At 42.8% G+C, this 24,493-nt stretch overlaps 1 protein-coding gene across 3 annotated transcripts; it reads right to left on the bottom strand.

The window, feature by feature from the left end:
• Positions 1-1,898: 1,898 nt before the first annotated feature.
• Positions 1,899-24,163, bottom strand: PPP1CC (protein phosphatase 1 catalytic subunit gamma). Of its 3 annotated transcripts, XM_083454250.1 has the most exons (9): positions 24,139-24,163; positions 23,931-24,090; positions 13,304-13,435; positions 11,915-12,145; positions 9,349-9,453; positions 4,951-5,174; positions 3,957-4,091; positions 3,063-3,123; positions 1,899-2,298 (listed from the first exon to the last, which is right to left on the bottom strand). In XM_083454250.1, the coding sequence occupies exons 2-9, from the start codon at positions 23,983-23,985 to the stop codon at positions 2,285-2,287; spliced, it is 957 nt and encodes a 318-aa protein (XP_083310376.1). In that variant the 5' UTR covers positions 23,986-24,090; positions 24,139-24,163; the 3' UTR covers positions 1,899-2,284. The 3 variants fall into 3 exon arrangements, with proteins under 3 accessions (XP_083310376.1, XP_083310374.1, XP_083310375.1); XM_083454248.1 differs by having other exon boundaries at positions 1,899-3,123; positions 24,139-24,161; XM_083454249.1 differs by lacking the exon at positions 24,139-24,163 and having other exon boundaries at positions 1,899-3,123; positions 23,931-24,107.
• Positions 24,164-24,493: the final 330 nt, after the last annotated feature.

Raw genomic sequence — 24,493 nt, forward strand, 5'->3', positions numbered from 1 at the left:
TGCGTCCCTCCTTTTCAAGAGGGAGCATACTGCAAACATGCACAAGCTCAACAGGTTGGGGTAAAGGTAGAAACAATCCACTAAGACTGCCCCCTGTCAATACCTCTAATGCCATTTGACAATGTCCATGTTTTGTACATAATATTTATATCCTGCTCGTCTGGCTGGGTTTTGCCAGCCACTATTAGAGTTTGCGTAGCATATTGGTGGGTTTTCTTCATAGGTTGGATGTATCTGCTATCATGCAAAGCCTCAGAGCAAGGCTAGGTCTGGGTAGCTACTTCTAGCTTATGATAAGCTGTGTGTATGAACCAATCTTAAGAGCCCACTCAGCATTACATCTGCATGCTTTTTCAGAGACTATTGTGGTTACACAATGTGGACTTGTATATGCATGCATGTTGGCTGTGAAATTTGCCTTTTCCAAATGGTGTAATTTTTCCAAGTCCAGATCTATCTTCAGTGTAATTGTGTAAACTTGCACCAAACCCATTTGGCAGTTCAACACAGGCAGGTCTGTACACACTATTCACACAGGTGTTTTCAGTTCAGTGGCCTTAGGGCTGGCCATACCATTAGGCAGATTGAGATGGCCACCTGAGACAACTTATTTTGGGTGTAATGAAAGGACAGCAAATCATTAGTTATTATGGGAAGAATGGGGCTTTTCTGCTTCGGGTGCCAAAACTACTTGACTGGGCTTGGATATGATGCACTTTGATGTGACAAAAGTTGCTGCTCTGCCTCAGGCGACAAAATTTCCAGCTCCTATTGTGCCAACCTTAGGAGACCCTGCTGGGACTCCTCTCAACCATGCCAGCTCATTAAAACTGGGGATTTGAAAAACTAAAGGTGTATTAATTGTTTTATAGATTTAACATTTCCTGGAGATTTGAAGGCCTGGGAAAAAATTCTCTCTCTCTATCCTACCCCCATTCAGGAGAAACTAGGGATTTGACCGTCTCAAGACCCAGCAGTAAACTAGAAAGGCTGGAGAACCCAGAGCTGCAATGCCAAGCATGCAAGCACTTATTTCAGCATAGGGAGGGGGGGGGGGAAGAGCAAGGAATCTGAACCCAATAGTTATACTGGCTAGGCTCCTTTGCTCCTGCTATACCATTCCTCCCCTCACCGCTTTTGACCTATGCAACTGAATTGAATGAGAGATAGTTTGGAATATACAGGGCATATCTGCAGTTTCTTCTGAGGCATGACTCACTCAAGAGCTGATGGCACAAGCTCTGAATGCCCTTTGCCACTTCTGCTTGTTGCAGTGCATCTTGAAGTGTGTTAACAAAAGGGCCCTGGTCTGCAGTACGTTTTGGTTCCTTCCTTTTCCACTGTATGGAACAAAGGGAATGAACACACACTCTGTACAACTGTTGGTCCCCTGAGCAAGACAGCCTTCTCTGACAATCCATGCAGTCTGCTTGCTTCCTGTTAAAAGTCCTGCATACCTGCTGGGCAGTTAAGACCCCAGAGAGGCCGCTTAAATCTTGTGCCCATCCAACCCAAGTACATTCTGAAACAGGCACTCTTTAGGTACAGTTCCTTATGATCTAGGCTTGCCTGCAAGCTGACCAGCTGTTGCAAAGCAGATCTGTGCTCATCCCAGAAGATACCCAGTTGAAATCTACTCTCTTGGAGCACTGAGTTTCACTCTTTCTAACAATGAAACCACAGGAGGAACAGCCAGGCCCAGTTGGTCACCACAATGTCAGGAATGGTTCAGAGGTGCATATCCTGGCCTGTCATTTTGAGCAGCTGCTGTTCAAATTCAATTCCTTAAGGAGGACTCATCAGCATGGTAGGCTCAAGCGTCTCTGTGAAACATTTTTTTTCAAAGTTGCATTCTACCCTGCATGCATGCAATACTGATAAAACTGACACTGAGAAGATTTAACAAGTTATTCATTTAATAAGCATTTTACCACATTGTATTGTACACTGTCATCTGTTCAAAAAGATTAGGTTTTTTTAATTAAAAAAAAACAACACCACAGGATACTGTGTTATATTCATAGAAACAGGTGAACAGTGTTCACTGTTGTAGCTGGTTGTTTTTTAAACTTTGTGGAATAAGTCTTCAGCTGCAACAAACAAACAAGCAAACCCTAAAAGGAATTCTAATTCTCAGGCAAGTCTCTGAACAGCTCTCCACACGTGACAGCTTTCTGAACTGGCTAAAATAGCACAGTAGCAAGCTTCGACATTGAATATAGGGGAAGTATCAAAAGGCTTTAATCCTGCATCCCAGCTGATCACAGCATTACTCTCTGCTAGTTCAAGTCGTCCTTCCTGCAGAGGAAAAAACCTGACTTAGATACTGCCAATGAATCCCTATGAGCTGTGCCAATATGTTTTCACTATGCACTTTGGTTTCACAAAAAGAGACACAAACCTTTAAAATAATGGCTTTAATTGTCACTTTGAAGTATATGGGAGGGAAGTGTGCTTGAATTAAAATATACATCATACCAGGGAAGCTGGCAAAGGTTATGGGGTGGTTTCAAAATGCTGACAGCAACGTAACTAGTGTACATGACAAGGAAAAAAGCAATCCCTTTAAAACAATAAAATAAAAGACATTCACAGTGGTTCGTATAAACAATATGTAATTTGACAGTAATCAGTTTCCTAGTCTTGCAGCACACTAGTGCCTCTTAAGGTCCTAAAAGAAAAGCAGGCATCACACACCACCTGGTCTGTACAGGTTCAAGGAGTCAATTGTACAATTACCCGGAATGACAGGATAAGTTGCTGTGAAGTATACAGCTGGAACAATAAGGGGGGAAAGCATTTTTTTCTCTCTTCAAATGAACATAAGAATTTTAAAAAACTCTTCTTGAGAAGGGAGAAAGTCTCATTTGCTGTTACAACCAGCAAACGCCATCCATCAAAATGAAAAAACAAAACAAAAAACCCCACTAACACATTAATCTAGTCTTAGCAAGCTGACAGATACAAGTTACCGTTTTTTAAAAATGATTATATACTATAGTACAAGTCCCAACTAGGCAGAGCCAAGAGTGATTATTTCTTTGCTTGTTTTGTGATCATACCCCTGGGTGGTGTTACAGGCCGGCTAGCATTGGGCTTCTTCTTCTCAGCAGGCTTCAAAATCTGGAATGACAACGTTCTTTCTTAGCATGGAAACACTGTATGCAGCTGAACAGAGATGAGAGCACAAGAAGGGGGCTACTGGCGTTAGCTCAAAACCTGGCTATATATATATTCTACACCCATAATTTGGTGATTTCCACCCAATGGGCATGGCTAGGTGGCTTAGAGCTGTAAAATCATTCATTCAGGGTCTTTGCACACGCAAAAATAATTATTTTTCAGGGCAATAATTTTAAACAGCCTCACCTTACTGAAATATTGCAGTGTAGGAAAAGACGACTCCCTGCACTCCCAAAGGGAAGAGGGAATAGAAAGGTCTTCAGGAATGTCAATGCAGATTCTATTGCCAAAACAGCCTTGCTCCAAGAGGAAGACCACATTTCTTCACTTAAGAGAGTAGCTAAGCAGGGTGCCACCAGAATCTCAAGGCACGGGATGGGAAAGGCTCATTCAGTAACAGGTGCTCCTGGGACCTCTGGCCTAATCCATTTAGGGCTATAAAGGTAAACAGCAGCACCTTGGATATAAATGTCACCCTGCTTTCCCTCCCACTGCTTGCAATTTTCGATGCCTCCTCTCAGATCACCAGCATTAGGCAGCAGGGAAGAGCCATGACTCTTTGGACAATCCAATTCAAGGTGGAACAGATTACAGCTGTCCTACTTATTTTATGACAAGCTGGTGCCTCAGCACAGATTAAAGGAAATGGAACGCATTTTCAAATAGCTAGTGCTTATGATTCTGGTTTAATTTAAGGACGACCAGCTTAAAAGTGAAAAGAAGCAACATTATTGGGGGAAATGAGGCACCTAAACCCTAAAAATATACTGTACCTGGAAGGAACACATTAGAGTCTCATCCACGCTCATCATGGCACCCGCATTGTCAAACTCCCCACAGTAATTTGGGGCAGAAAACAGAGTTACCAGTTGCCTTTTTGCAAAGAACTCATATCCATCCTCAACCACCTTTAAAGCAAAGACAATTCAATTAATTGAAAGGGGGTGAATATCACACAACAGCAATAATTTTAATACTCCTAACCTTTTTATAATCCTCCTTCCACTCCCCTTCTAGTGCAGCAGAATCACTTTGGTGTTGTGGCCAACCCAAGTCGTCATCTCAGAGGTCCCTGGTTCAAATCTCACCACAGTTGTGCCATGTCATCACGACATGGTCTTAGCGTAAACCACTCCCAATCTCACCTGCTCCCCACCTCACTCTGTGATGATCTGTAACCACCTCACTGGCTTGCTGCAAAGATTACTCAGGTGAGATATATATGAATGAAGCTCTGAGCATTTATCTACCGTATTTTTCGCTCTGTAACACGCACCCGACCATAACACGCACGTAGTTTTTAGAGGAGGAAAATCCGTAGGCATGCCACCCGTAGGCATTCCCTCCATAACACGCACAGACATTTCCCCTTACTTTATAGGAGGAAAAAAGTGAGTGTTATGGTGCAAAAAATACGGTAAATCTTTTACCATGGGACACTGAAGAACAGTGGCATAGTGGTCTATGCAGGAAGTTCTATGGCTGTGCCTATGAATCCAGGCCTCCCATTCATTCTTCTAGCTACAAAACCACATTAACCTCACAAGCTGCTTGTTTTATGTCATTCTGCAATTTAGAGACAAGGCTAGATCAGCAAGGCCAGGAACTCGTAAAGCAAGCATCGTTCTGAGACAAGTGAACTTGAAGGGGGAGGGGGAAAGAGGAGAGACTGACCAGTTTCTTGCGTGGTGGACCAAGGGGTGTCCACTGGGGCCCAGGAGCTGGTGGCTCCTTCCCCAGGATCAACTCATAGCATTTGGTCTTTACCTGATGAGCTCTGCATATAAGATCCAAATCATGTTTATGAAGGAACTTTGCAACCACTTCAGCTCCAAACGTGAAAGAAACTCCTCTGTCATTTTCTCCCCATCCCAGGACATCTTTGTCAGGGTCAGACCACAGCAGATCACAAAGGAGGCCTTGATCTGGCACATCAGTAGGCCGCATAATTCGTCGGATTTGTTCCATTGATTGGAGGTCTGGCGATAAGCCTGCAGGGGATTAAGATGCAGCTGCTTTGCATTTTGTTCACATGCTGGGCACTTGGCAAATGCACACACGGTGCAGTGACAGTGTCTTCATTCCCACTGCAACCTCATCTATGCTTATTTTGAGGAAGCTATCCACGTGCAATCCAAAATTATTCCTCAGATATATCCCATTTCTGGTACGAACTATCCTCTCATGCCAAGGACATGCTACTGCGAGGCAAGGAGACTGGTGGCAGTAGAGTTGATTAGGAACATAGGAATTTGTGATTGGTGTGGGGCCCCCACGGTGCCTTGCATGAATGGTGTGAAGGCTGTAGACATCACATGCTGCCTAGGTACTGTGCAGGAAGTGTCAGTGGTCGTGACACTTATGTGCATAACTGATGCTGGAAAGAAATGGCCGTAGAGACAAAATAAAACATGTTCCACCTGCAGAGCCAGCTAGGTGGAAGCATCTGATTTGGTATGCCTCACAGATGATGGGACAAGTGGTTCAGGCTCTCAAAGCGAATTACAGGACATAAATTTGTAACTAGCACACAAATATGTATGAATGGCTGTACTTTAAAAAGACTAAAGAGTCATAGAGGGAAATGGCTATGAATAGGACACCTGTATAGGCATCCACACATCTCAGACCCAAGACAGGGTAGCTGGAGTACTTGGTACTAAGAGATCACGGCTGTGCAAGAGTGGTGGTCTGTAGGGTAAGTTTATCCCTGAATATAAAAATCTGAAGGAAGGAGAAAGTGGCAGATCAAGGGTATTTAAAGAGCCATAGATTATGGTTACCAGATTTTTTTCAATGAATCCGGGGACCCCCTTTTTTTTTTTTTTTTTGAAGCTGAGTAGCAACAGGGTGTCAAGTAGTGGGGATGGTGAGGCAAAAGACCCTGGGCCCAAGCACACATGCATATTGTATAAAGGTGCAAAGCCCTTCTTTCACACTCTGTGAAACATAAATGCACAGAGTTTTTAAAAAACCTGGCAATGGCTGGCCGCAACTCCCAAGACCAGTCACAACAAAGGGGGAAAGGGCCAGGAGATCTGTACCGCTGGATGTCCCCAGCTCCCCTTTGGCAGTGGCGGCAGCAGCCTCAGCAGCCCAGACCCAGCCTGGTAGCGCAGTTGGCTGTGGCTGGCTTCAGGAGCTGCTCACTGCATGCTGCCATGGCGCCTGCCATTTTTCCTCTCTGGGAGTCTCCATATGATGTGTTGTGCACAAGACACACTATATGGGGACTTCCAGGGAAGAAAAATGGCCGGCGTCACAGCAGCGAGCAGCTCCTGAAGCCAGCCAGAGCCAACTGCGCTACCAGGCTGACTCCGGGCTGCTGAGGCTGCCGCTGCCACGTTTCCCAAGGACAGATTTGCAAATTTGGGCACATTCCGGGGTGGAATTTGTCTGGGGACAGATTTGCAGCTCCTGGGACTGTCCCCAAGAATGTCTGGTAACCCTAGCATAGATGAGAAAATTTAACAGGAAGAGGAACAAATACTTCACAGAATCACCACGGTGAAAACAGGTACCCAAAGCGACATAGTACAGGCATCTCCTCACTTAATGCATGTTCAACTCATGTGCAACCACATATATGTGTGTGGTGCTGGGAAATAATTAAATCAATTGATTTAAACTGCAGAAAGGTGTGAAATGGGCAAAAACTGCTCAAAAAGAACAGGAAAATGGCTAGCAATTCCAGGAGCCTTTGCACCAACCTTTGATGCCTATGGAGAGTTGAAGTTTGAGAAAGGCGGTTTGGAGAGGGCGGTTGTAGTGGAATTTGGCTTTTTAGATTGGTGTTTCCAACTACACATGATTTCATGTATATGCATGGTACCCAGGAACATAGCCCTATGTGAGTGGGAAGGTGCCTGTACTGAAGATAGTGCTTTTTCTTACACAAGCACCGAACCAAAACTCCTTTCATATATTTAGTTAATAAAAATATTTCTATAATGCCATATCATAAAATATACCAAGGTGGTAAATAGTATGTATATGAGAGAGTGAGTGTTGCACTGTACAATATACATTGTGCATGCTTTCCTTTTTTTTTACCTAAAGAGGTAAAATGTCTTTAAAATATTCCCATGTAGGATCTTACAACAAGTTACCATGACTGTTTGTGAGACAAATGGATGCACTTTTCACTTCACGAATCACACAGTAGACTTACAAAGTGATCTTCATAAACTAGGATATTGTTATCTGCACAATGATTAACAATGCTCCCAAATTTCAGTAACATACAATTTAGTTTTCTTTCTATATATAAAAAGTGCCACACACACACTTTTAGACACACCAAGTAGTCTATTAATTTTTGTGATAGGGTTCTTTTCGTTGCAATCAATGTTAATGTACTGGAGCAGGAAAAATGTCCCATGGTTTTTCAAACAAGAACTGATCCAAGAAAATGGATTTCAGTGTCCCTTTTCGGACACCACACACAGCTTTGTTTGGGAGATTTAAAGGTAAAGGACCTCTGACAGTTAAGTCCAGTCACGAATGACTCTGAGGTTGTGGCGCTCATCTCGCTTTACTGGCCAAGGGAGCCAACGTTTGTCCACAGAAATTTTTTTTGGGTCATGTGGCCAGCATGACTAAGCTGCTTCTGGTGAAACCAGAGCAGTGCACAGAAACGCCGTTTACCTTCCCGCCGGAGCGGTACCTATTTATCTACTTGCACTTTGACGTGCTTTTGAACTGCTAGGTTGGCAGGAGCAGGGACCAAGCAGCGGGAGCTCACCCCGTCGCGGGGATTCGAACCTCCGACCTTCCTATCAGCAGCCCTAGGCTCAGTGGTTTAGACCACAGCGCCACCCGCTTTTTACCACCCCATTATACACTGGAATTTGGCTTGGAGGGGTTACACAACGTAGGGTTGATTGGCACAAAAAATAAATTTCTTCAAGATGGAACTCAGTGCTAAAATATCCATCTCTTTTCCAGTACTGCTGTAGGCTGTGAATGAAGGAGCAAGGAAGGCTACAGGATTAATCCTTCCCCTCACACCAGCCATCTCCAGAGCAAGCTGCCCATCACAGAGTCAGATAGTCACTATATCTAAGCTGCTAAAAAGTAGGACATTTTATTGCTTTAAAGCAGCTGCCTCAAATTAAAGAGGTATGACCTGTCCTTTCTGCAAGGTCAGAATATTTGTCCTCACATCTGTTCAGCTGTAGCCTCCCAATTCAATGCCTAGTACTGCAACCCTGATGTTTTTGCCTGCGTAAGCATACTACAGTTGCTTATAGTTCAGGAATGGCAAGGCTAAATATTTAAATCAAAAATGGGTCAGGAGATGCTAGGTTAGTATAACACAAGTATTTTTATAACATGGCACTGGGAACTGTCCAGATAACCTACAATTACCTACAAGTATGCAATTACCCACAGGCAGATAGCATGCATTTATAGCATCATATTTCAGTGTAAGAGTTCCGGCAGTTACAAAATTAGGCCTTTTCAGTAGAGGTCTACTTCTCATTCTGTCTCAGATTATCCATTAGCCCCATCGCTACAGTAACACGTAAGCTGGAGCACCCTATAGTCACCTCTCTCTAATGGAGTCACCAAATGCATACAGGGTTACTTCCCGTCACCAAATTCGTTGTTCTGGTGATTCATTGTCATGACTGCAGTTCAAATGGTATGGGGGAGGGAACTATATTCAGACCAACTCTGGTATATAATAACTCCTTCCTATATCACACTCGGTCAAAGTAATTTGCAGGTGTTCCCCTATGCAAACAAGGAATAGGCTGCTTGGACAAACATTCTTCAATACATTGTTACACCAAAAACCTGTTAAGAGTTAGAAACATTATCTCAATTGACATTAGCTGTGAAACTTTGCAGTGTGCTCAACCTGTGCTTTAGATAGACAGAAATAAATGCAGTGCCCTGCAATACAGAGAAAGTGGCTCCAGGCCTGCACAGAGCTTGCCTGAGGCCTGGGGCAGGAGTCTTGCTAGAATAACATTATAAACTCAAACAAAAAAAAAAGGAAGTTGGTGCCTGGCCAGGCCCCCTGGCCAGCTTAATCCTCTAGGGCCCGGGGCAAGTGTACCCAGCTGCCGCCCCACTGCACGGGTCTGAGTGGCTCTAATGCTGACTTACCCAAGATGGTTAAGCAAGTATCACTTTGTAAATCATATATCAACTTACCTCCATGACAGCAGAATATTTTCTCATCCACAATGGCTGCAATTGGTAAACAATTAAAGCAGTCTGTAAAGGTTTTCCACAGCTTGATGTTGTATCTTCTTTTACCTAGGGAGATATTTCAGTACATGAACTCACTTGGAATTTAACAGTGGCAGAAGAAGAGAATAGGGAGGACAAGGAGACCTACATTTACATTTTTGTATCTTTGACCTGCTTAACATTAAGGTCTTAGTCTGTGTTGGCAGAGGAACTGTTCTCCATACCTGCTAAAACCCAAACACAGGGGTATCTCAAACCCTTGAGGATCTTTCCCCCTTCTGTCATAATACCTGCTCTAGAAATAAACTGGCAAGAAGTTCAGGACAGACCACAGAAACGTACTACTTCACACAGCACATCATTAACGTATGGCGCTCATTCCACAAGCCACAGTGTGGTCAGTGGCTTGGATGGCTTTAAATAAGCTTGTGACACAAATTCACGGCAGCTACCAACAGCTAAAACCCCTGATGACAAACGTCACCTGTGTTCAGAGGTAGTGCACCCCTAAATACAAGCTTTGAGGGACAACAATGGGAAAGGTGCTTTCACATTCTACCTGTAGGATGGTGAGATGCTTGATTAGATGAATCTTTAGTCCAGTCAAGTAGGACTCTTACAGTCATCACATCAACCCTTTTCACATACAGATGCTATTCTAATAACTTTTCTAGCGTTTAGAGACTCCCAAGGCAAAAATAAGCCATGAGCTTGCTAATGATCCCTCACTGCATCTTCACCACTGATAACTGACCCTTAGTCTTGACCTGGAATTTAGGCTCCCATATCCTAGACCTATTTGAACATTGCGCTTACTTTACTGAAGCACATGCTGCCTAAGATGCTGTCAAATGGTGACAGCATCAAGTGCAAATCCTCTTATCACACTCATGACAGTTTCCGCAATTTGCTTCCAAGCAAGCCTAACCAACAAATTATGCTGAACCTATTAGAAACCTGACTAAGTATGAAGTTCACTGAATGAAGGGGTGGGGAGTATGAGGAGAATCTAAGTGTGAATGCTGCAATTGGCCTACAAGATACAAAAATACACCTGAGCATCAGGAGAGTTAAGCCATTAAAAGGACAGGGAGTTCAAACCACCGAGACGGAACCAGCGAACTGCAGACTATTCCATAATATAAAGCTGTAATGTGAAAGGGATCGTTTGGCTGTGTTTTTAATCACATGTTCTGCTTTATTAACAATTCTTCCTGGGATTACAGATATCGGTGAGCAGGCAGTCCCAGACAAATCAGAACAAAGGAAGCTGCCTTATACCAAGTTAGACATCTAATTCAGTATTATCAACACTGACTGGCAGCAGCAGTTTCAGACAGGATTCTTCTTTCCCATCCCTACTCGGAGATGTTGGGGAATAAAACCTTCTGTATGCAAAGCAGGTGCTCAATTGTTTTGTATCCATTAAATAAGTCGTTAAACAGAGAAATATGAGCATGCTTTGCAAGGCTTATGGCAAATGCCATCATTAGCATCATTTGGTACTATAAAATCACTGGGGAGAATAATGGTGCAATGTTAATCTGAAGCTGCTGAAAAAGTGGATCTCTTCCCACCTCAATTAATATGAACCACAATGTAGTAGGTTTGCTGTAGGCAGTTACTGAAGTATTACTCTTTTACTGTTCTTTGTAAACCACTTTTAGTACAGATGTATCTGTGAAAAATGCAGTGTTTATTGATATAAATTATGTGATTCAACACATTTTAAAACCAGTGGGCAAAATGGCACACTGGTTACTAAAGACAAGCAAGTGACAGAGGCTATAGGAAAAGCAGACTATCTGATTCACAAAGTCCTGAAACCAAGTACGTATATTTTTCAAACCCTAAGTTTATATCACCAAATGGAACAGCCAGAAACTGAATTTACAGTCAATTCCAGAAAGTGCAACGAAAGGAAACAGAGATTACACATTGTGTCATGGCATGGAGCATCCCTATTGTACTTAACCACCATGCAGAGAACAAAAAAAGGGCTGCAATTCAATCAGGCTTGCTTTTAAACAACCAATCAATCGATTATTAAAGGACCAGAAGAGCAGTAACAAGGTATGTCCTATCTTCAAGCAAGGCTGATAATGAACTGCCCTCCAAGGAAAGGGAGGAATTCACATCCAGTCCAGCAACTGGAGTAAGACAACACCACCCAGTGCCCACTCAAGGAGGAATGGGTTCAACTTTGTACTTGGCAAACTCAAACTGAAAAAGTTAACATTATAAATATGAGCTTAATTTGACACTTAAGTGGAGGCTGGGCAGAGCAGTGACTTGGTGAAGACCGGACTGTAGTTGCACCTTTCTCTTCTGAAGAGAGCAAAGGAAGAACAAGAAGGCTATATTTCACCTGCCAAAATGATGGAAAAGTCTCTTAACTAGGCAAGTCAGTATTGTCATTAATAAGCAACTCACTCCAAACCCAGAGGTTATTTTACAGTAAAAATAGTGCCATTTACACTATGAATCACTTTCCAAAGTCTCAAAAGACAGCACCAGAAGTACTTACATTCATCGTAGAAGCCATAAATTCTATTAATGCTGGCACATTCATGGTTCCCTCTAAGGAGGAAAAAATTCTCTGGGTATTTTATCTTGTAGGCCAGTAAAAGACAAATTGTTTCTAAAGACTGTTTCCCTCTATCAACATAGTCACCAAGAAATAGATAGTTGCTTTCTGGTGGGAAACCTCCATATTCAAAGAGTCGAAGTAAATCATAGTATTGTCCATGGATGTCACCTTAAAACAAAACAAAATGGTGTTGATATGGTTTGAGAGTTTGGCTCATTAAAGCAAATGCATGCTAATATACTCACTTTAAAGAATAAGAATTGTTACACAACATTAAGAAAAGTAAGCATATGTAACAGTAAGTTTCCTCCAATTAGCAATTCCTATTCCATTCATTGGTGTTTTTGCAAAGAGATGTTGAATGGACTGTACCATTGTTTTCTCCAAAGTAGAAACTTTCATACTATTATTTGTGATCTGTGAGGTTAGAAGCACAACAAAGCCAGTCCTAAAAACTGAAGCTGGCTTGAAGTGAAAATTTTATTTGTTATTAATTCTGACTAAGCAAGTCCAGTTTAATCTTAAATCTTTTGCATTAAGCAGTATCTAACACAACTTCCATGCGCTGCTCTGGTTCGCCAGAAGCAGCTTAGTCATGCTGGCCACATGACCCGGAAGCTGTACGCCGGCTCCCTCGGCCAATAAAGCAAGATGAGCGCCGCAACCCCAGAGTCGGCCACGACTGGACCTAATGGTCAGGGGTCCCTTTACCTTTTTTAACACAACTTACTTTGACTTCTTGTGAAAAGCAAGGCCTTCTGCTTCAACTTACAGAATCATGCAATGATGAAGAAAAACGGGCCACCACTTTTTAGTATACAAATGGTTATGGATATTACTAACACTGATACAGACAACGACCAACTGATGCACGCCCATGTGCGTCACAGCAATGAGGAAGAGGTTGAAAAAGGGGGTGTAAAAGGGCGGTGGAATAATGTGGTGAAGCAGGTTTATGCATGCTCCACCAATGCGCACAGGGGTCAGGAACATAACCCCCAGGCAAACTGGTCGTTGCCTGTATCCATAACCTAAAATCAAATCTCCACTGGGTTGAAGGATAAAGCTTCCTCTTTCTTGGATTTGTTTCCTCTTTATTCTGTCTACTTGAAGAAGTTTCCCTTCAGAATTCTATTCAAATCCATTCTACTTTTGCCCTCAAGTAGCATGATTAGCATAGGATGACTAGAGTACTTTCACAGCAATATTTTAATGGATTTGCAATCTTCAGAGATGGTGAAAATACCACCTAAGAAGTTGTGCCACATCATCATCATCAATTCATTAAAAAAGGAATAGTCGGAGCCAACAAATCTCAATGCTTACCACATATTTTAAGCGGTGCTTCAAGTTCTAACAGAATGGGTTGACTGAGAAAGATTTCTCGAGATTTCAAGCATAATCCTCTTATTTCGTTCTCTTGAAGTTGCACATTTTTACCGGGTTTTGACCCTCTTACTGTGAAAGGGAAAAAAAAGGATGGTCATGTTTAGAAAATGAGATCTACTGAGTTTCAAATCAATCATCATTAAACACATAAAACAGATTATTTACAATAAATGGAAATGGCCAATTTTGGGTCTTGAAATATCTCCTGAACTCTTACAGAGAAGGCTCATGATTACCAAGCAGATTTTGATTCAAGCTGAGGGAAGTTTGCCCACTGCTGGAATTAAAATGCAAATAATGAAAACACTGCCTAGTAAAATACGTGTTGTTCCTAAATTCTAGTGGTCCAGGAAACAAATGCTTCATATATAGGCTGCACCAATGTATTTTATGCTGGTGAAATATTTAGGATACAGACACAAGAATTAGAATTTGAGGACAACCATATGAAACAGATTCTACACCAGTGGTATTTATTTTCCCAGGAAGCACAACTGATCTAGTGCAACACTGCTTATTCCAACTCCATCCTCGCCCAAACATGTATATTACTCAAAACAGTCACATGGATTAATCATGGATTTAAGGCACTGCTCCTTCTGATGAGCTGACAAGATTACGCAGTTAAAAATTTTTTCCCAGAGAGGAGAATATGTTTTAAATAGCAGTACCCATTTATGGTCCTATTTCAGTTTAACCTGCAACAGTGTTAGAAACTCAAGATATTTAAGCTAATCGCCCAATGGCACCTTAAATCTAGGTTATGGTCACCACAAAGGAATGTTTGGGTGCCCCAAATGACATTTATTATTGTTATTACTCATTTCATCTCTCTACTGCTTTATAATTGAAAAAAGCAAGTTGTTTACAATGCATTAAAACATCAAATAAATCTAGAATACAACAAATTCAAGCTTCAAGGAGAGCATTTCAGATCCTTCTCCAAGTGATATTCTGCTTTCCCCATTTTTATTTACCTACTTAATTTATATAGCTGCCCCACAGAAGTACTCTTTAGGAAGTCAGTGTGGTGTTGTGGTTAGAGTGTCCGACTAGGACCTGGGAGATCAGGATTCAAATCTACTCAGTCATGAAGATCACTAGATGCCCTTGGGCCAGTCACAGCCTCTTAACCTACCTCACAAGGTTGTTGTAGGGACTGACTGAGAAGGGGGAGAACCATGTACTCCTTGGAGGAAAAGTTAGGCTATAAATTGAACAAGCTCTTCTGCTTACCTGCTTAAGCAAGCTGGAGGGGCCAGCCAGATGGAGATATCCATTGCCAAACAGGCATCTAAAGATCTCCATGTGGTTACAATTGGGACCTGAACCAGTTGCAAAACACGCCTGGGGAATTTCAGGCACCGCCTGCATACAACTTCCAAGTTACTGTCAGTTGACAAAGCAAAGGATTCCAAGTTATCAGCAATAGTTAAATAAATAGAGAAAGAGCAGGAGACTCTTGCTTACTGGGCTCTGGAGGTTCTTGCAAGCCTATCTTGAGATTTCACAGGATCTCCGATTGCCCTGCAAAATTTTGCCTTTGCATGTAACCCCCAGGAACAAAACCCCCATGTAAGCTGCAGTCCCAACTATTCTTAATTACATGGAAGGGAAGAGGTGCAAAAGTTGAATATCTTAATTCAAAACCAAGAGGAATTTGAAAACTGCATGGGTCCCAAGCTAAGCCAGAGTATGATATACACCAAACCCAATAAGAGTCACTTCACATCAATTAAACCTGATGGCAAGAATGTTCCTCTCACACCCAGACAGACATGCTACCTCATGTTTGAGCAGTGCAACTAGCTAAGCCTTCCCCAATTGATGCATGTGTTGTTTTCAGTGCAACATATTCTATTGACCTGTTTCAATCTAGACACCACCTGCGCACTGATGTTATACAGGAAGCAGAACAAACAGTTTAAAGTACTTGCACCGAAGCTTTGAAAAGCTCAAAGGCTGTAGTTTAAGACGATTTACTTTGAAGTTTAGTATCAGAAAGGAGTTGCAATTACCAGCAGAATAACTGCAGGGCAATGGTTGTGACATGAGCAAATACATGTTTCAATTTTTCTTCCCCATCAGTTGTTAGCATTCATTGGTGACATTATCAGTATTACTATATATTGAGGGTGCAATTAAAATATTTAACACAAGTAATAAAGCATAAACCTATTGATATATTTCCCCATCTCTGCAGTGTGATTATGCATGAAGCTATTGAGCGATAAAGCAATTGCCCCAAGTTCTCCTTCCAAACTATAAGTAAGCAGCCTCAAATGCAAAGTGTCCATCAGCAACAGAGTTTATAGAAATGACCCACTGATAATTACATTATATGCTTTTAAACAGTTAAGGGTGTTACCGTGTTAAAAGCTTCTATAGACAGAAAACAGATCAAGCATTTTAGAAACGATATGCTTGTAGTAATGCTCTTAAAGAGGGAACCAAAGGCCTGTAGGCAAAACTATTCAGCAGCATCTGTGAAACAGAAGCTTCTGCCACTGTCTCAGCTTATATTCTCATCACCCCCACAAGCAGAGAAGTTTGGCCAGACAGGGATGAAAAGGAATGTATCCTAGAATAGCAATCTGCATTTGATGCCATTCGGAATTCTAGTCATTTCCTATAAACTCTCCCTTACTAGATGTCTTCAAGGAGAAGCTGGAAAACATAGCCTACACGCCAGGTTCCAACTTGCTACTTAAATCACCCAATAAAGAAGTATGACCAAGATCTCTGAAAGTGGTATGAGATTACCTCTAGAAAGCATGCAGAATTTGCACATGTTGCAGAGATAGCATAAATTTTTCAAGCACTGAAATTTCAGACATTTTTGTTGTTTTCAGGAACTACTGAAAGCAACTACTGCCAGCTCAATATCTGAAACCAGTATCACAATCTGAATGTCATACCAGTTTCAGACAACATACTACAATATCGCCCAGCCCTAGCAGGTACTTACAGCTAATCTACTACCTATTTTGCAATGTGATTTGTCTGTTCAGAATTCTCAAATGCTTTTAAAAATGCTTCTCAATTAATCATATTTTAAGTCAATTATATCTTGTTAATTAATCTAACCAATTAAAGTTGCTGTAACATTGAAGCCTTTGCTACTTTCATATTTGACATTTACACGCACTTAAATTTCAAGTTAGAACTAGATCTGAAAAAATATATCTAGGTGTAGTTTGTCAGTAGTTTATGAACCTCTTGTAAACAGACATTCCTTGAATATTAACAAATTAAGGGATTTGTTCTTGGTCCAACCAAGGAGCAACACTGTTCTGCCAAACTTTGCTTTGTGTAAATAAATTCCCACTCCCTGAATATCCTGTATCCAGAGATTTAAAGTGTCATCATAAATCTGATCTGTAAGAACAAAATAGCTGGGGCTCAACTATTTGCAAGGGATCACTGAACAGTATATCTCATAAGAAGCTGCTGTAGCTTAGTGAACCATCATTTAGAAATTAGTGCTTTTCCTTGTGAATACCCCTGATAGTTGTTTTGTTCCTTTGTATGAACATCAAACTACCATCATCTACGGTCTGAAGGGCAAAAAACATTTTCAGAAATGGAGTTGTTTACTTAATAGCAGAAGGGAAGCAGACCTCCCAAGGCAGGGAATCCCACAAAAAAGAGGCAGTGAGGGAAGTCATGGTGCTCTAACCTCTAAATGAGAGAGAGAGGAGACACCCTATTCATGAGCTCAGTCGATACCTTAATGTCATCTCCCACAGCTATCACTAGTGGCCATTATGTAAGTGTTATATAACATTGTACAAGAGTTTATACCCAAATTCATTCCTTCTCCACAACTTTTTGCTTTCTATTGTGTTCTAAACTAACTTTACTATTCTAAAATAAGCCTTGATGTTGTAAACCAGCTTAACTGCAACAATGTTCACTGTGTGCATCAAGGGTTTAGACAGTGCAGTCTTGGACAGTCTTGTCAATCCACCCCTTTCCCTGCTAAAAGCAAACTGATTTAGTCACTTTCTGTGATTTTTGTAGAAACCATTTTGAGCTTTAAGGAAATTCTCCATGAAGCAAACAAGATATATATATAGGAAATATTTGAATGCTTAATATCTTCCTTCAGATCTCATGAAGACAAAAATAAAAAATCAGTAGCCCCACCTCGCATACTAGAGTCAGCCATTTGTGTGACCTAATAGAAAATAAGACTTGACAGAACTTCATCGATAAATTTCGATTAGCTAATTATAGATAGAACAAACCGTAGGCTCTTGAGTTAGGACATAACAGGGAACTACAGTTCATTTTAAAATGACTGCAGAAGTTACTGATAATCTCTCCTCTAGGGCTGAGCAATATATTATCCAAAACTGCTTTGAAGTCTGTATCATCCATACCATTTCACAATTTTTGACCTGGCAATATATCGCAAATCATTATATGTGTGCTATGCAAAAATCACAATATGATTTTTCATGGGGGGAAACTGTGAAGCCAGCCAATGCTTCTCTTGATTCCGGCAGCCCCTGTCAATTCTGCCGGCTCAGCTCACCCCTGCCTCATGTGGGGGGCAGCAAATTACAAGAGCAGGCGCTGGCAAAAATCACAATGCAGGGAAAACCATGAAGGCAGCCTTATTTCAGACAGTGTTATCAGTATATCATGATGTTTAGTTGGCAATATATCACTTTATTGAAAACTAGATATTGCCCAGCCCTACACTTCGCATGCATGATGGGCATGGGAACATACACAAGCCAAATTGTCATCTTGCAGGATCATTCTCATAATGGGAAACTATAGTTTCTAATTATATCAGAACCAGGCCATTACGTTTTATTTGTAGACAGGACCAAAACAATATTTTGATCTCTGATAATAAATGAAAAAGCTAGCCAGCATTTGCATTGGTGTTAATAGGCATTTACAAGACTTTCCAGTCATACAGAAAAGTGGTTAGCACTGCTTGCTAACAGATCCCCAACTACCTATGAATACTGAAATAGGGGCTAATGTCTTGGAACTCAGATGATCAGAGTTTGAATTTTCAATACAGCCATGAAATGACCAGTATTCATGGGCAAATCATTCCCTCTCAGATACAACAGCTACCCAATTGCAAAATGGAATTTCTGTATAGTGGAGTGGATGAGAAATGACCATAAAGACTTTGGACACTCTGGCTCAATCCAGAAACTATAGAATACCAGTTTCTCTTTACAATAACTTCTTCCTCGTAATGCCTACCAGGAGATTGAAAGTTCCTGCTTTTAGTTTTAAACCAGGGTCTCCAAACGTTCTTGGGGCACAGGGCTGCATTTATAAATCTAAGAAACTCCTTGTTGGCACTGAAGACAAAATACCTGGCAACAGCTTGTTCCCATAGAATTGGGGTGGGTAACCTATGGTCCTCCAGATGTTGCTGAGCTACAAATCCCATTAACCCCAGCAGAATGGTCAACAGCCAGGGATTATGAAACCTATAATTCAACATCTTAAGGGTCACAGGCTAGCCACTCCTGCTGCAGCATGAAACTATGGTTTTCCTCTACATCCATGCCAAACTGTAGTAGCAGTAGCATATATATTTTTTTAATACCCCTGCCCGTACGGGCCAGTCTTGACAGACTCTAGGGTTGTGCGCCCATCTCACTCAAGAGGCCGGGGGCCAGCGCTGTCCGGAGACACTTCCGGGTCACGTGGCCAGCGTGACATCGCTGCTCTGGCGAGCCAGAGCCGCACACGGAAACGCCGTTTACCTTCCCACTAGTAAGTGGTCCCTATTTATCTACTTGCACCCAGGAGTGCTTTCGAACTGCTAGGTTGGCAGGCGCTGGGACCGAACAACGGGAGCGCACCCCGCCGCAGGGATTCGAACCGCTGACCGTTCGATCGGCAAGCCCTAGGCGCTGAGGCTTTTACCCACAGCGCCACCCGCGTCCCTTAGCAGTAGCATACAAGTGTTGATTTCCAGCGCCTGATGAACTGCACCCAAGGAGCTTGCAGATGTAATCTTACAGCCTCTGCCTATATTTGACAATTCCTGGAGAACAGGTGAGTTCCCTACAGACTGCAGGTGGGCAAATGTTGCCCCCATCTTCAAAAAGAAGACCTAGGTAGCTACAAACCGGTCAGCTTGACCTCGATACCAGGAAAGTACCCATAACAAATAATTCAACAGCTACTCTGTGAGAACTTAGAAAAAGATGATGTGATTACTAAGACATGTCATGCCAGATGAATCTAATTTCCTTTTTTGATAAAATTGCAGGTTTGGTGCATCAGGGGAATGCTGTGGACATAAGTTTATCTTGATTTCAGGAAGACTTCTGACAAAGTTCCCCATTGTATTCTTGTAAGGAAGCTGGTAAAATGTGGGTTGAACGAGGTAACTGTTAGGTAGATTTGTAGCTGGTTGACTGACCAAACCCAAACAGTGCTCATTAATAGTTTCTCATCATCCTGGGAAAAAGTGACAAGTGGGGTACCACAGGGTTCTGTCCTGGGTCCATTCTCAATGTCTTTAAAAATGACTTGGAAGAAGAAATTCAGGGGATGCTCATCCAATTTACAGATGACACCAAACTGGGAAGGGTAGCTAATGCAGCTGAAGACAGAATTGGGATTCAAGATGACCATAACAGATTGGAGAACTGGGTGCAAGCTAACAAAATGAATTTCAACAGGGACAAATGTAAGGTTCTGCACTTAGGCAGGAAGAATCAGATGCACCAATACAAGATGGGGGACATTGGGCTTACTAGTAGTACATGTGAAAAGGATCTAGGGGACTTAGTAGACCATAAACTTAACATGAGTCAACAGTGTGAAGCAGCAGCAGCAGCAGCAGAAGAAGAAGAAGAAGAAGAAGACCTAATGATATTCTAGGCTGCATCAACAGAAGTATAGTGTCCGGTTCTGGGCATCACAATTTAAGGAGGATATTGACAAGCGGGAACGTATGCAGAGGAGTGCTACCAAGATGATCAAGGATCTGGAAACCAAGCCTTATGAGGAATGATTGAAGGAGCTGGGCATGTTTAGCCTGGAAAAGATGAGAATGAGGAGATACGATAGCCATCTTCAAATATCTCACGGTTTGTCACATGGAAGATGGGAGCATGCTTGTTTTCGCCTGCTCTGGAGGGTAGGACCCAAACCAATGGCTTCAAGTTACAAGAAAGGAGATTCTGACTAAACACCAGGAAGAACTTTAACAGTTAGAGCAGTTTGACAATGGAATGGATTCCCCCAGGAGGATTGTGGACTCTCCTTCCTTGGAGGGTCCAAAGAAAAGGCTGCGTAGCCATTTGTCACGGATGCTTCAGTTGAGATTCCTGCATTGCAGAAGGTTGGACTAGATGACCTTCGGGATCTCTTCCAACTCTATGATCTTACTATTGTCTCTTACCTTTTGCGTTAGCAATTTCTCTGACAATTTTAAACTTACTTCCTTGTTGATTGTATCCATTATTAGTCAAGGAGATGTTCTTTTTAGACCTTGAACAATTACACAATTCTCACCAATTAACAGTGAGGAAAAAGACTGGGAGACCACACACAAAGTAACCCAAGCTTTTTGAGGAAGAGCTGGGTATGAATATATAATTAAGAAACAGCACTATCCAATACACAAATCAACCAAATATGTCTTACAACATTAACCTCTTTGAAGTCTCACGTTCATTGGGGCTTGAGCTATTTTTAAGTATCAATTCCAAGTGGAAATGTTTCAAAAATTCTCTCCATTACTAAATGATTTAACATTTTATTAACACAAATTTGGCATTAAATTGCCATACGATTTACATTATCTTCTAAGATTTTGATGTGCCCTGCTTGGATAGGAGTTATGTCTACACAAACTTTTCAAAGTTTATGTAAGAAGAAATTTAACACTAAAATTACTGAGAAATCAATCTACACTAAATCAATATTGTTGGCATCTTAAATTTAAGCTCATTGATGAGATGGAGACATGATAAATTATATTTTTAAGTAAATCAAGGTGGTGGAAAAAGGACTAACACCAAACCAATGGAAGCAATGTCTCTAGTTCTATTTTATCCAACCCCAAATATCCTACATTCACAAATCCTATCCATTTCCATGGCTATGCTAAAATAAATGAAAGACTTTTTAAAAGGTATCTTTAAAAAACTGGAAGGGATGCTGAAGTGAGGCGAGAGACTACAGCAAGACATATCCCTTATATTTAGCTCAGACCACATTGCTGCAGATTACTTTGCATCAAATGAAAAGTTAATTCCCTGATTGAACTCTTCAAGTATAAGTCCTGGATAGACTCAGACAAAGCTAGATTAGTGCAGCCTCCCTCCCTAGCTAAATGTGATATTGCTTGCTGCTACAAGGATAATTTGTCATCAGCTACTTCACAACGCTTCACCTCAGCCAAGATTTATAAGCATGTTTATCCAAACCTAGAACTCAAAACATGCACTATCTAAGATTTAGGGAACACAGCATATCAGAAACAACCCCAGCACCAAGGTCAGACAGATGAAAATGTTCAAATGAGCAGACATCCATGTGGCTCACAATCATGTCTTTAGAGCAGTCAAATGTTCATGTTGCTACAAGGATTAAATTTTTAATTTGTTTGCAAGCTTCACCCTTGCCACAATAATGGCCACAACAGACTGGCATAGGAGGGTGAGCAACATTTTAACGCCCTCATGCAGCTTCGGGAGGGAAACTAAATCAACACTGATTTCTCTTACTACAGAAGTAAGACTCCACTTTGCTAAGCAGAGGGCAAAACAATGAAAAATGACCAACCTATACTTATGCATTTACCCTAAGAAAAACATCAGAATAAAGCACTGCATGCACATCTATGTATCAGAATAAGAATTGTGTGCACTCCCACCTATCTTTAAGTTATATGTTTGTGTATGTATGCACAAACAGACACACGGAGTGTATAAGAACTGAGGAAGAGACTGTTGTAATCTGAAAAAAGATCACTGAGGCACAAACAAAGCACCTCCAGACCCTCCATCTTGGATGTGGACCCTTTAGTCTTGCCTCCTTCCCTGCCAAATCAACTCAGGAGAGTCCAAAGACAAAGTCAGAATTGAGATGAGCGGAGGGCTATGGGATTTCAGATACCCTGATGTGTTCTATGCATATGTGAGGGGGCCTCTTACCATCCTCCACATAGTCTTTCCCCACCCACAACAATTACTATTTTACTTCCCTTTCCTCTGGCTGAAACTCTTAACCTCACCTCACCTCCTCACAGAACCACAAAGGGGCACTTTTAAAAAAATGAGCCCACTGCAATAAAAAACCGTTCCTAATTGGGTTCAGCAGCTTCTCCCCACCCTGCCCTCAACAGCATCCCCTTACTTCACCCCTCCACCTTACGGGAACACTTTTTCACAGGCAAGCAACCCCAAATTCCGTTCCCAATAATGCTCCTCAATCTCACTGCTCCTCTGCAATCCACCCCAACCCACTTTTCCCCTCCCTACAGAAACACCAGTGCAAATAAATATTGGGAGCCCATCCCCAATTCCACTCCAAATACTCATTTCCCCCCAAGGGCCTCCAAAATCCCTACTCTTCTCAAGCAACACCTTCATCCCCCCACAAAGAGTTACACATTTGGGGGCAGTGGGGGGGGGGGGAAATCTTCTCTATACCACTTTGACCTGTGTGTATCCATACATCCCATATTCACACACACACACCTCTGTATTGTTAAGAGTCCTCTCTCAAATAATCCACGCACCCCATATTCAAAATATATATTATACACACACAAAACCATTCCAGCATCCTCCTTCCTACCAGTCTCTCCTGTCTTCTTCTTTCTTTCTTTTTGGTGGCAAAAGGAACAACAGCAGCAGCATTTAGATGCAGTATATACTGTAAATGAATAAAGTCACACGCATACCTAAATCTAAACCACTACATGCACGCCCGTCCACCAGTACAACCCCCCCCTCCAGAAACGTCCCTCATTTTTTGGTGGCGCCCCCCCCCCGGGAACATACAACAGCCCCCCCCCCAAGACACCCTAGATAACCCCCTTCCCTTGGCCTCCACACCTTCGGGTCTCCCCCAAACACAACAACGCTTCCCCCCCCCCATTGCACCCTCCCAAGATACGGGAGGAAGGGAGAAGCGCCCCAAAAGTGCCTGAAACGGGAAGCGAAGAGGAGGCGAACGGCGCGCGCACACAAGTCACGCTATTAGGCTTCATTTATTACTATTTGCGACTATTATTACCCATAACCGTCATGTGGAGGAGAGCTACAGTCAGTGGGGCTTTTTGTTTTGTAACTAAAGGGTGGGATAATAATAAATAAAATAAAACGGCCTTCGCCCATCCGCGCTCCTCCCCCGCCTGTGGGCAACCCCTCCCCCTTTTAATGGTTTGCCGCCCCCTCCCCAAACCGCGGCAGCGACCCCAAAGGGCGGCGGAAGCCCCCCAAGGAAGCCGCCTCACGCGCCGCCCTCGCCCCCCCCTTAATCCAGCCTCACGGTACATCCTTATTCCCCCCCCCCCGCCGCCGCTCCGTTCCCTCAAGCCGCCCTCCTCGCTCACCCTCCAGCAGCCGTTGGATGATGCTGTCGATGTTGAGCTTGTCAATATCCGCCATCGCCTCTCAGCGGCCGGGGCGAGGGAGCGAAGCCGGAGCCCGCCGGGTCGACCCGCGCGGCCCTTCCCCCGCTCCCGAGCTGGCTCCTTCCTTCTCCTGAATGCCCTACCGCGCGCCCCCTTTCCTCCCTCTCTCGCTTTCCCGCCCCCCAACCCGGCTCGGTCGCTCGCTCGTTCCGGAGGAGGAGGAGGTGGAGATGCCGCAAACAGCGTCGGCGGGCGAACAAAATGGCCGCCTTTCCCTCCTCCCCTCACAAGGAGCCGCCTCCTTCGGGCGCGCAGGGATCTACGAGAGGAAGCTGCGGCCGGGGACTTCTTTCCAGGCAAGGGCGGGAAGATTGAGGAAGCAGCGCTTCCCTTCAGCCTGCTGGGCCGTTTGCGCGCGCTGTCTCTCGCAGAGCCTCGTTTCTCTCGCTCGCACGCTCAAATCCTTCCGCCGATAGAAAGTCGGTACCGGTGCGGCGGGAGGGGGGGGGAGTGAAGTGAGAGGCGGTTCTTCGCTCGTTCTT

This window comes from Podarcis tiliguerta (assembly GCF_965153285.1).
Source record: "Podarcis tiliguerta genome assembly, chromosome: 8".
In the NCBI taxonomy this organism is placed as follows: domain Eukaryota; kingdom Metazoa; phylum Chordata; class Lepidosauria; order Squamata; family Lacertidae; genus Podarcis; species Podarcis tiliguerta.

What these genes read in the sequence shown, in the direction of transcription:
- PPP1CC (XM_083454248.1), bottom strand. Translation starts at nt 23,985, where the DNA reads ATGGCGGATATTGACAAGCTCAACATCGACAGCATCATCCAACGGCTG. An exon ending in TTATGGCTTCTACGATGAAT is followed by an intron (nt 9,454 to 11,914) that starts GTAAGTACTTCT and finishes ATATCTCCCTAG; the next exon opens with GTAAAAGAAGATACAACATC. An exon ending in CTCTAATGTGTTCCTTCCAG is followed by an intron (nt 3,124 to 3,956) that starts GTACAGTATATT and finishes TTGTCATTCCAG; the next exon opens with ATTTTGAAGCCTGCTGAGAA.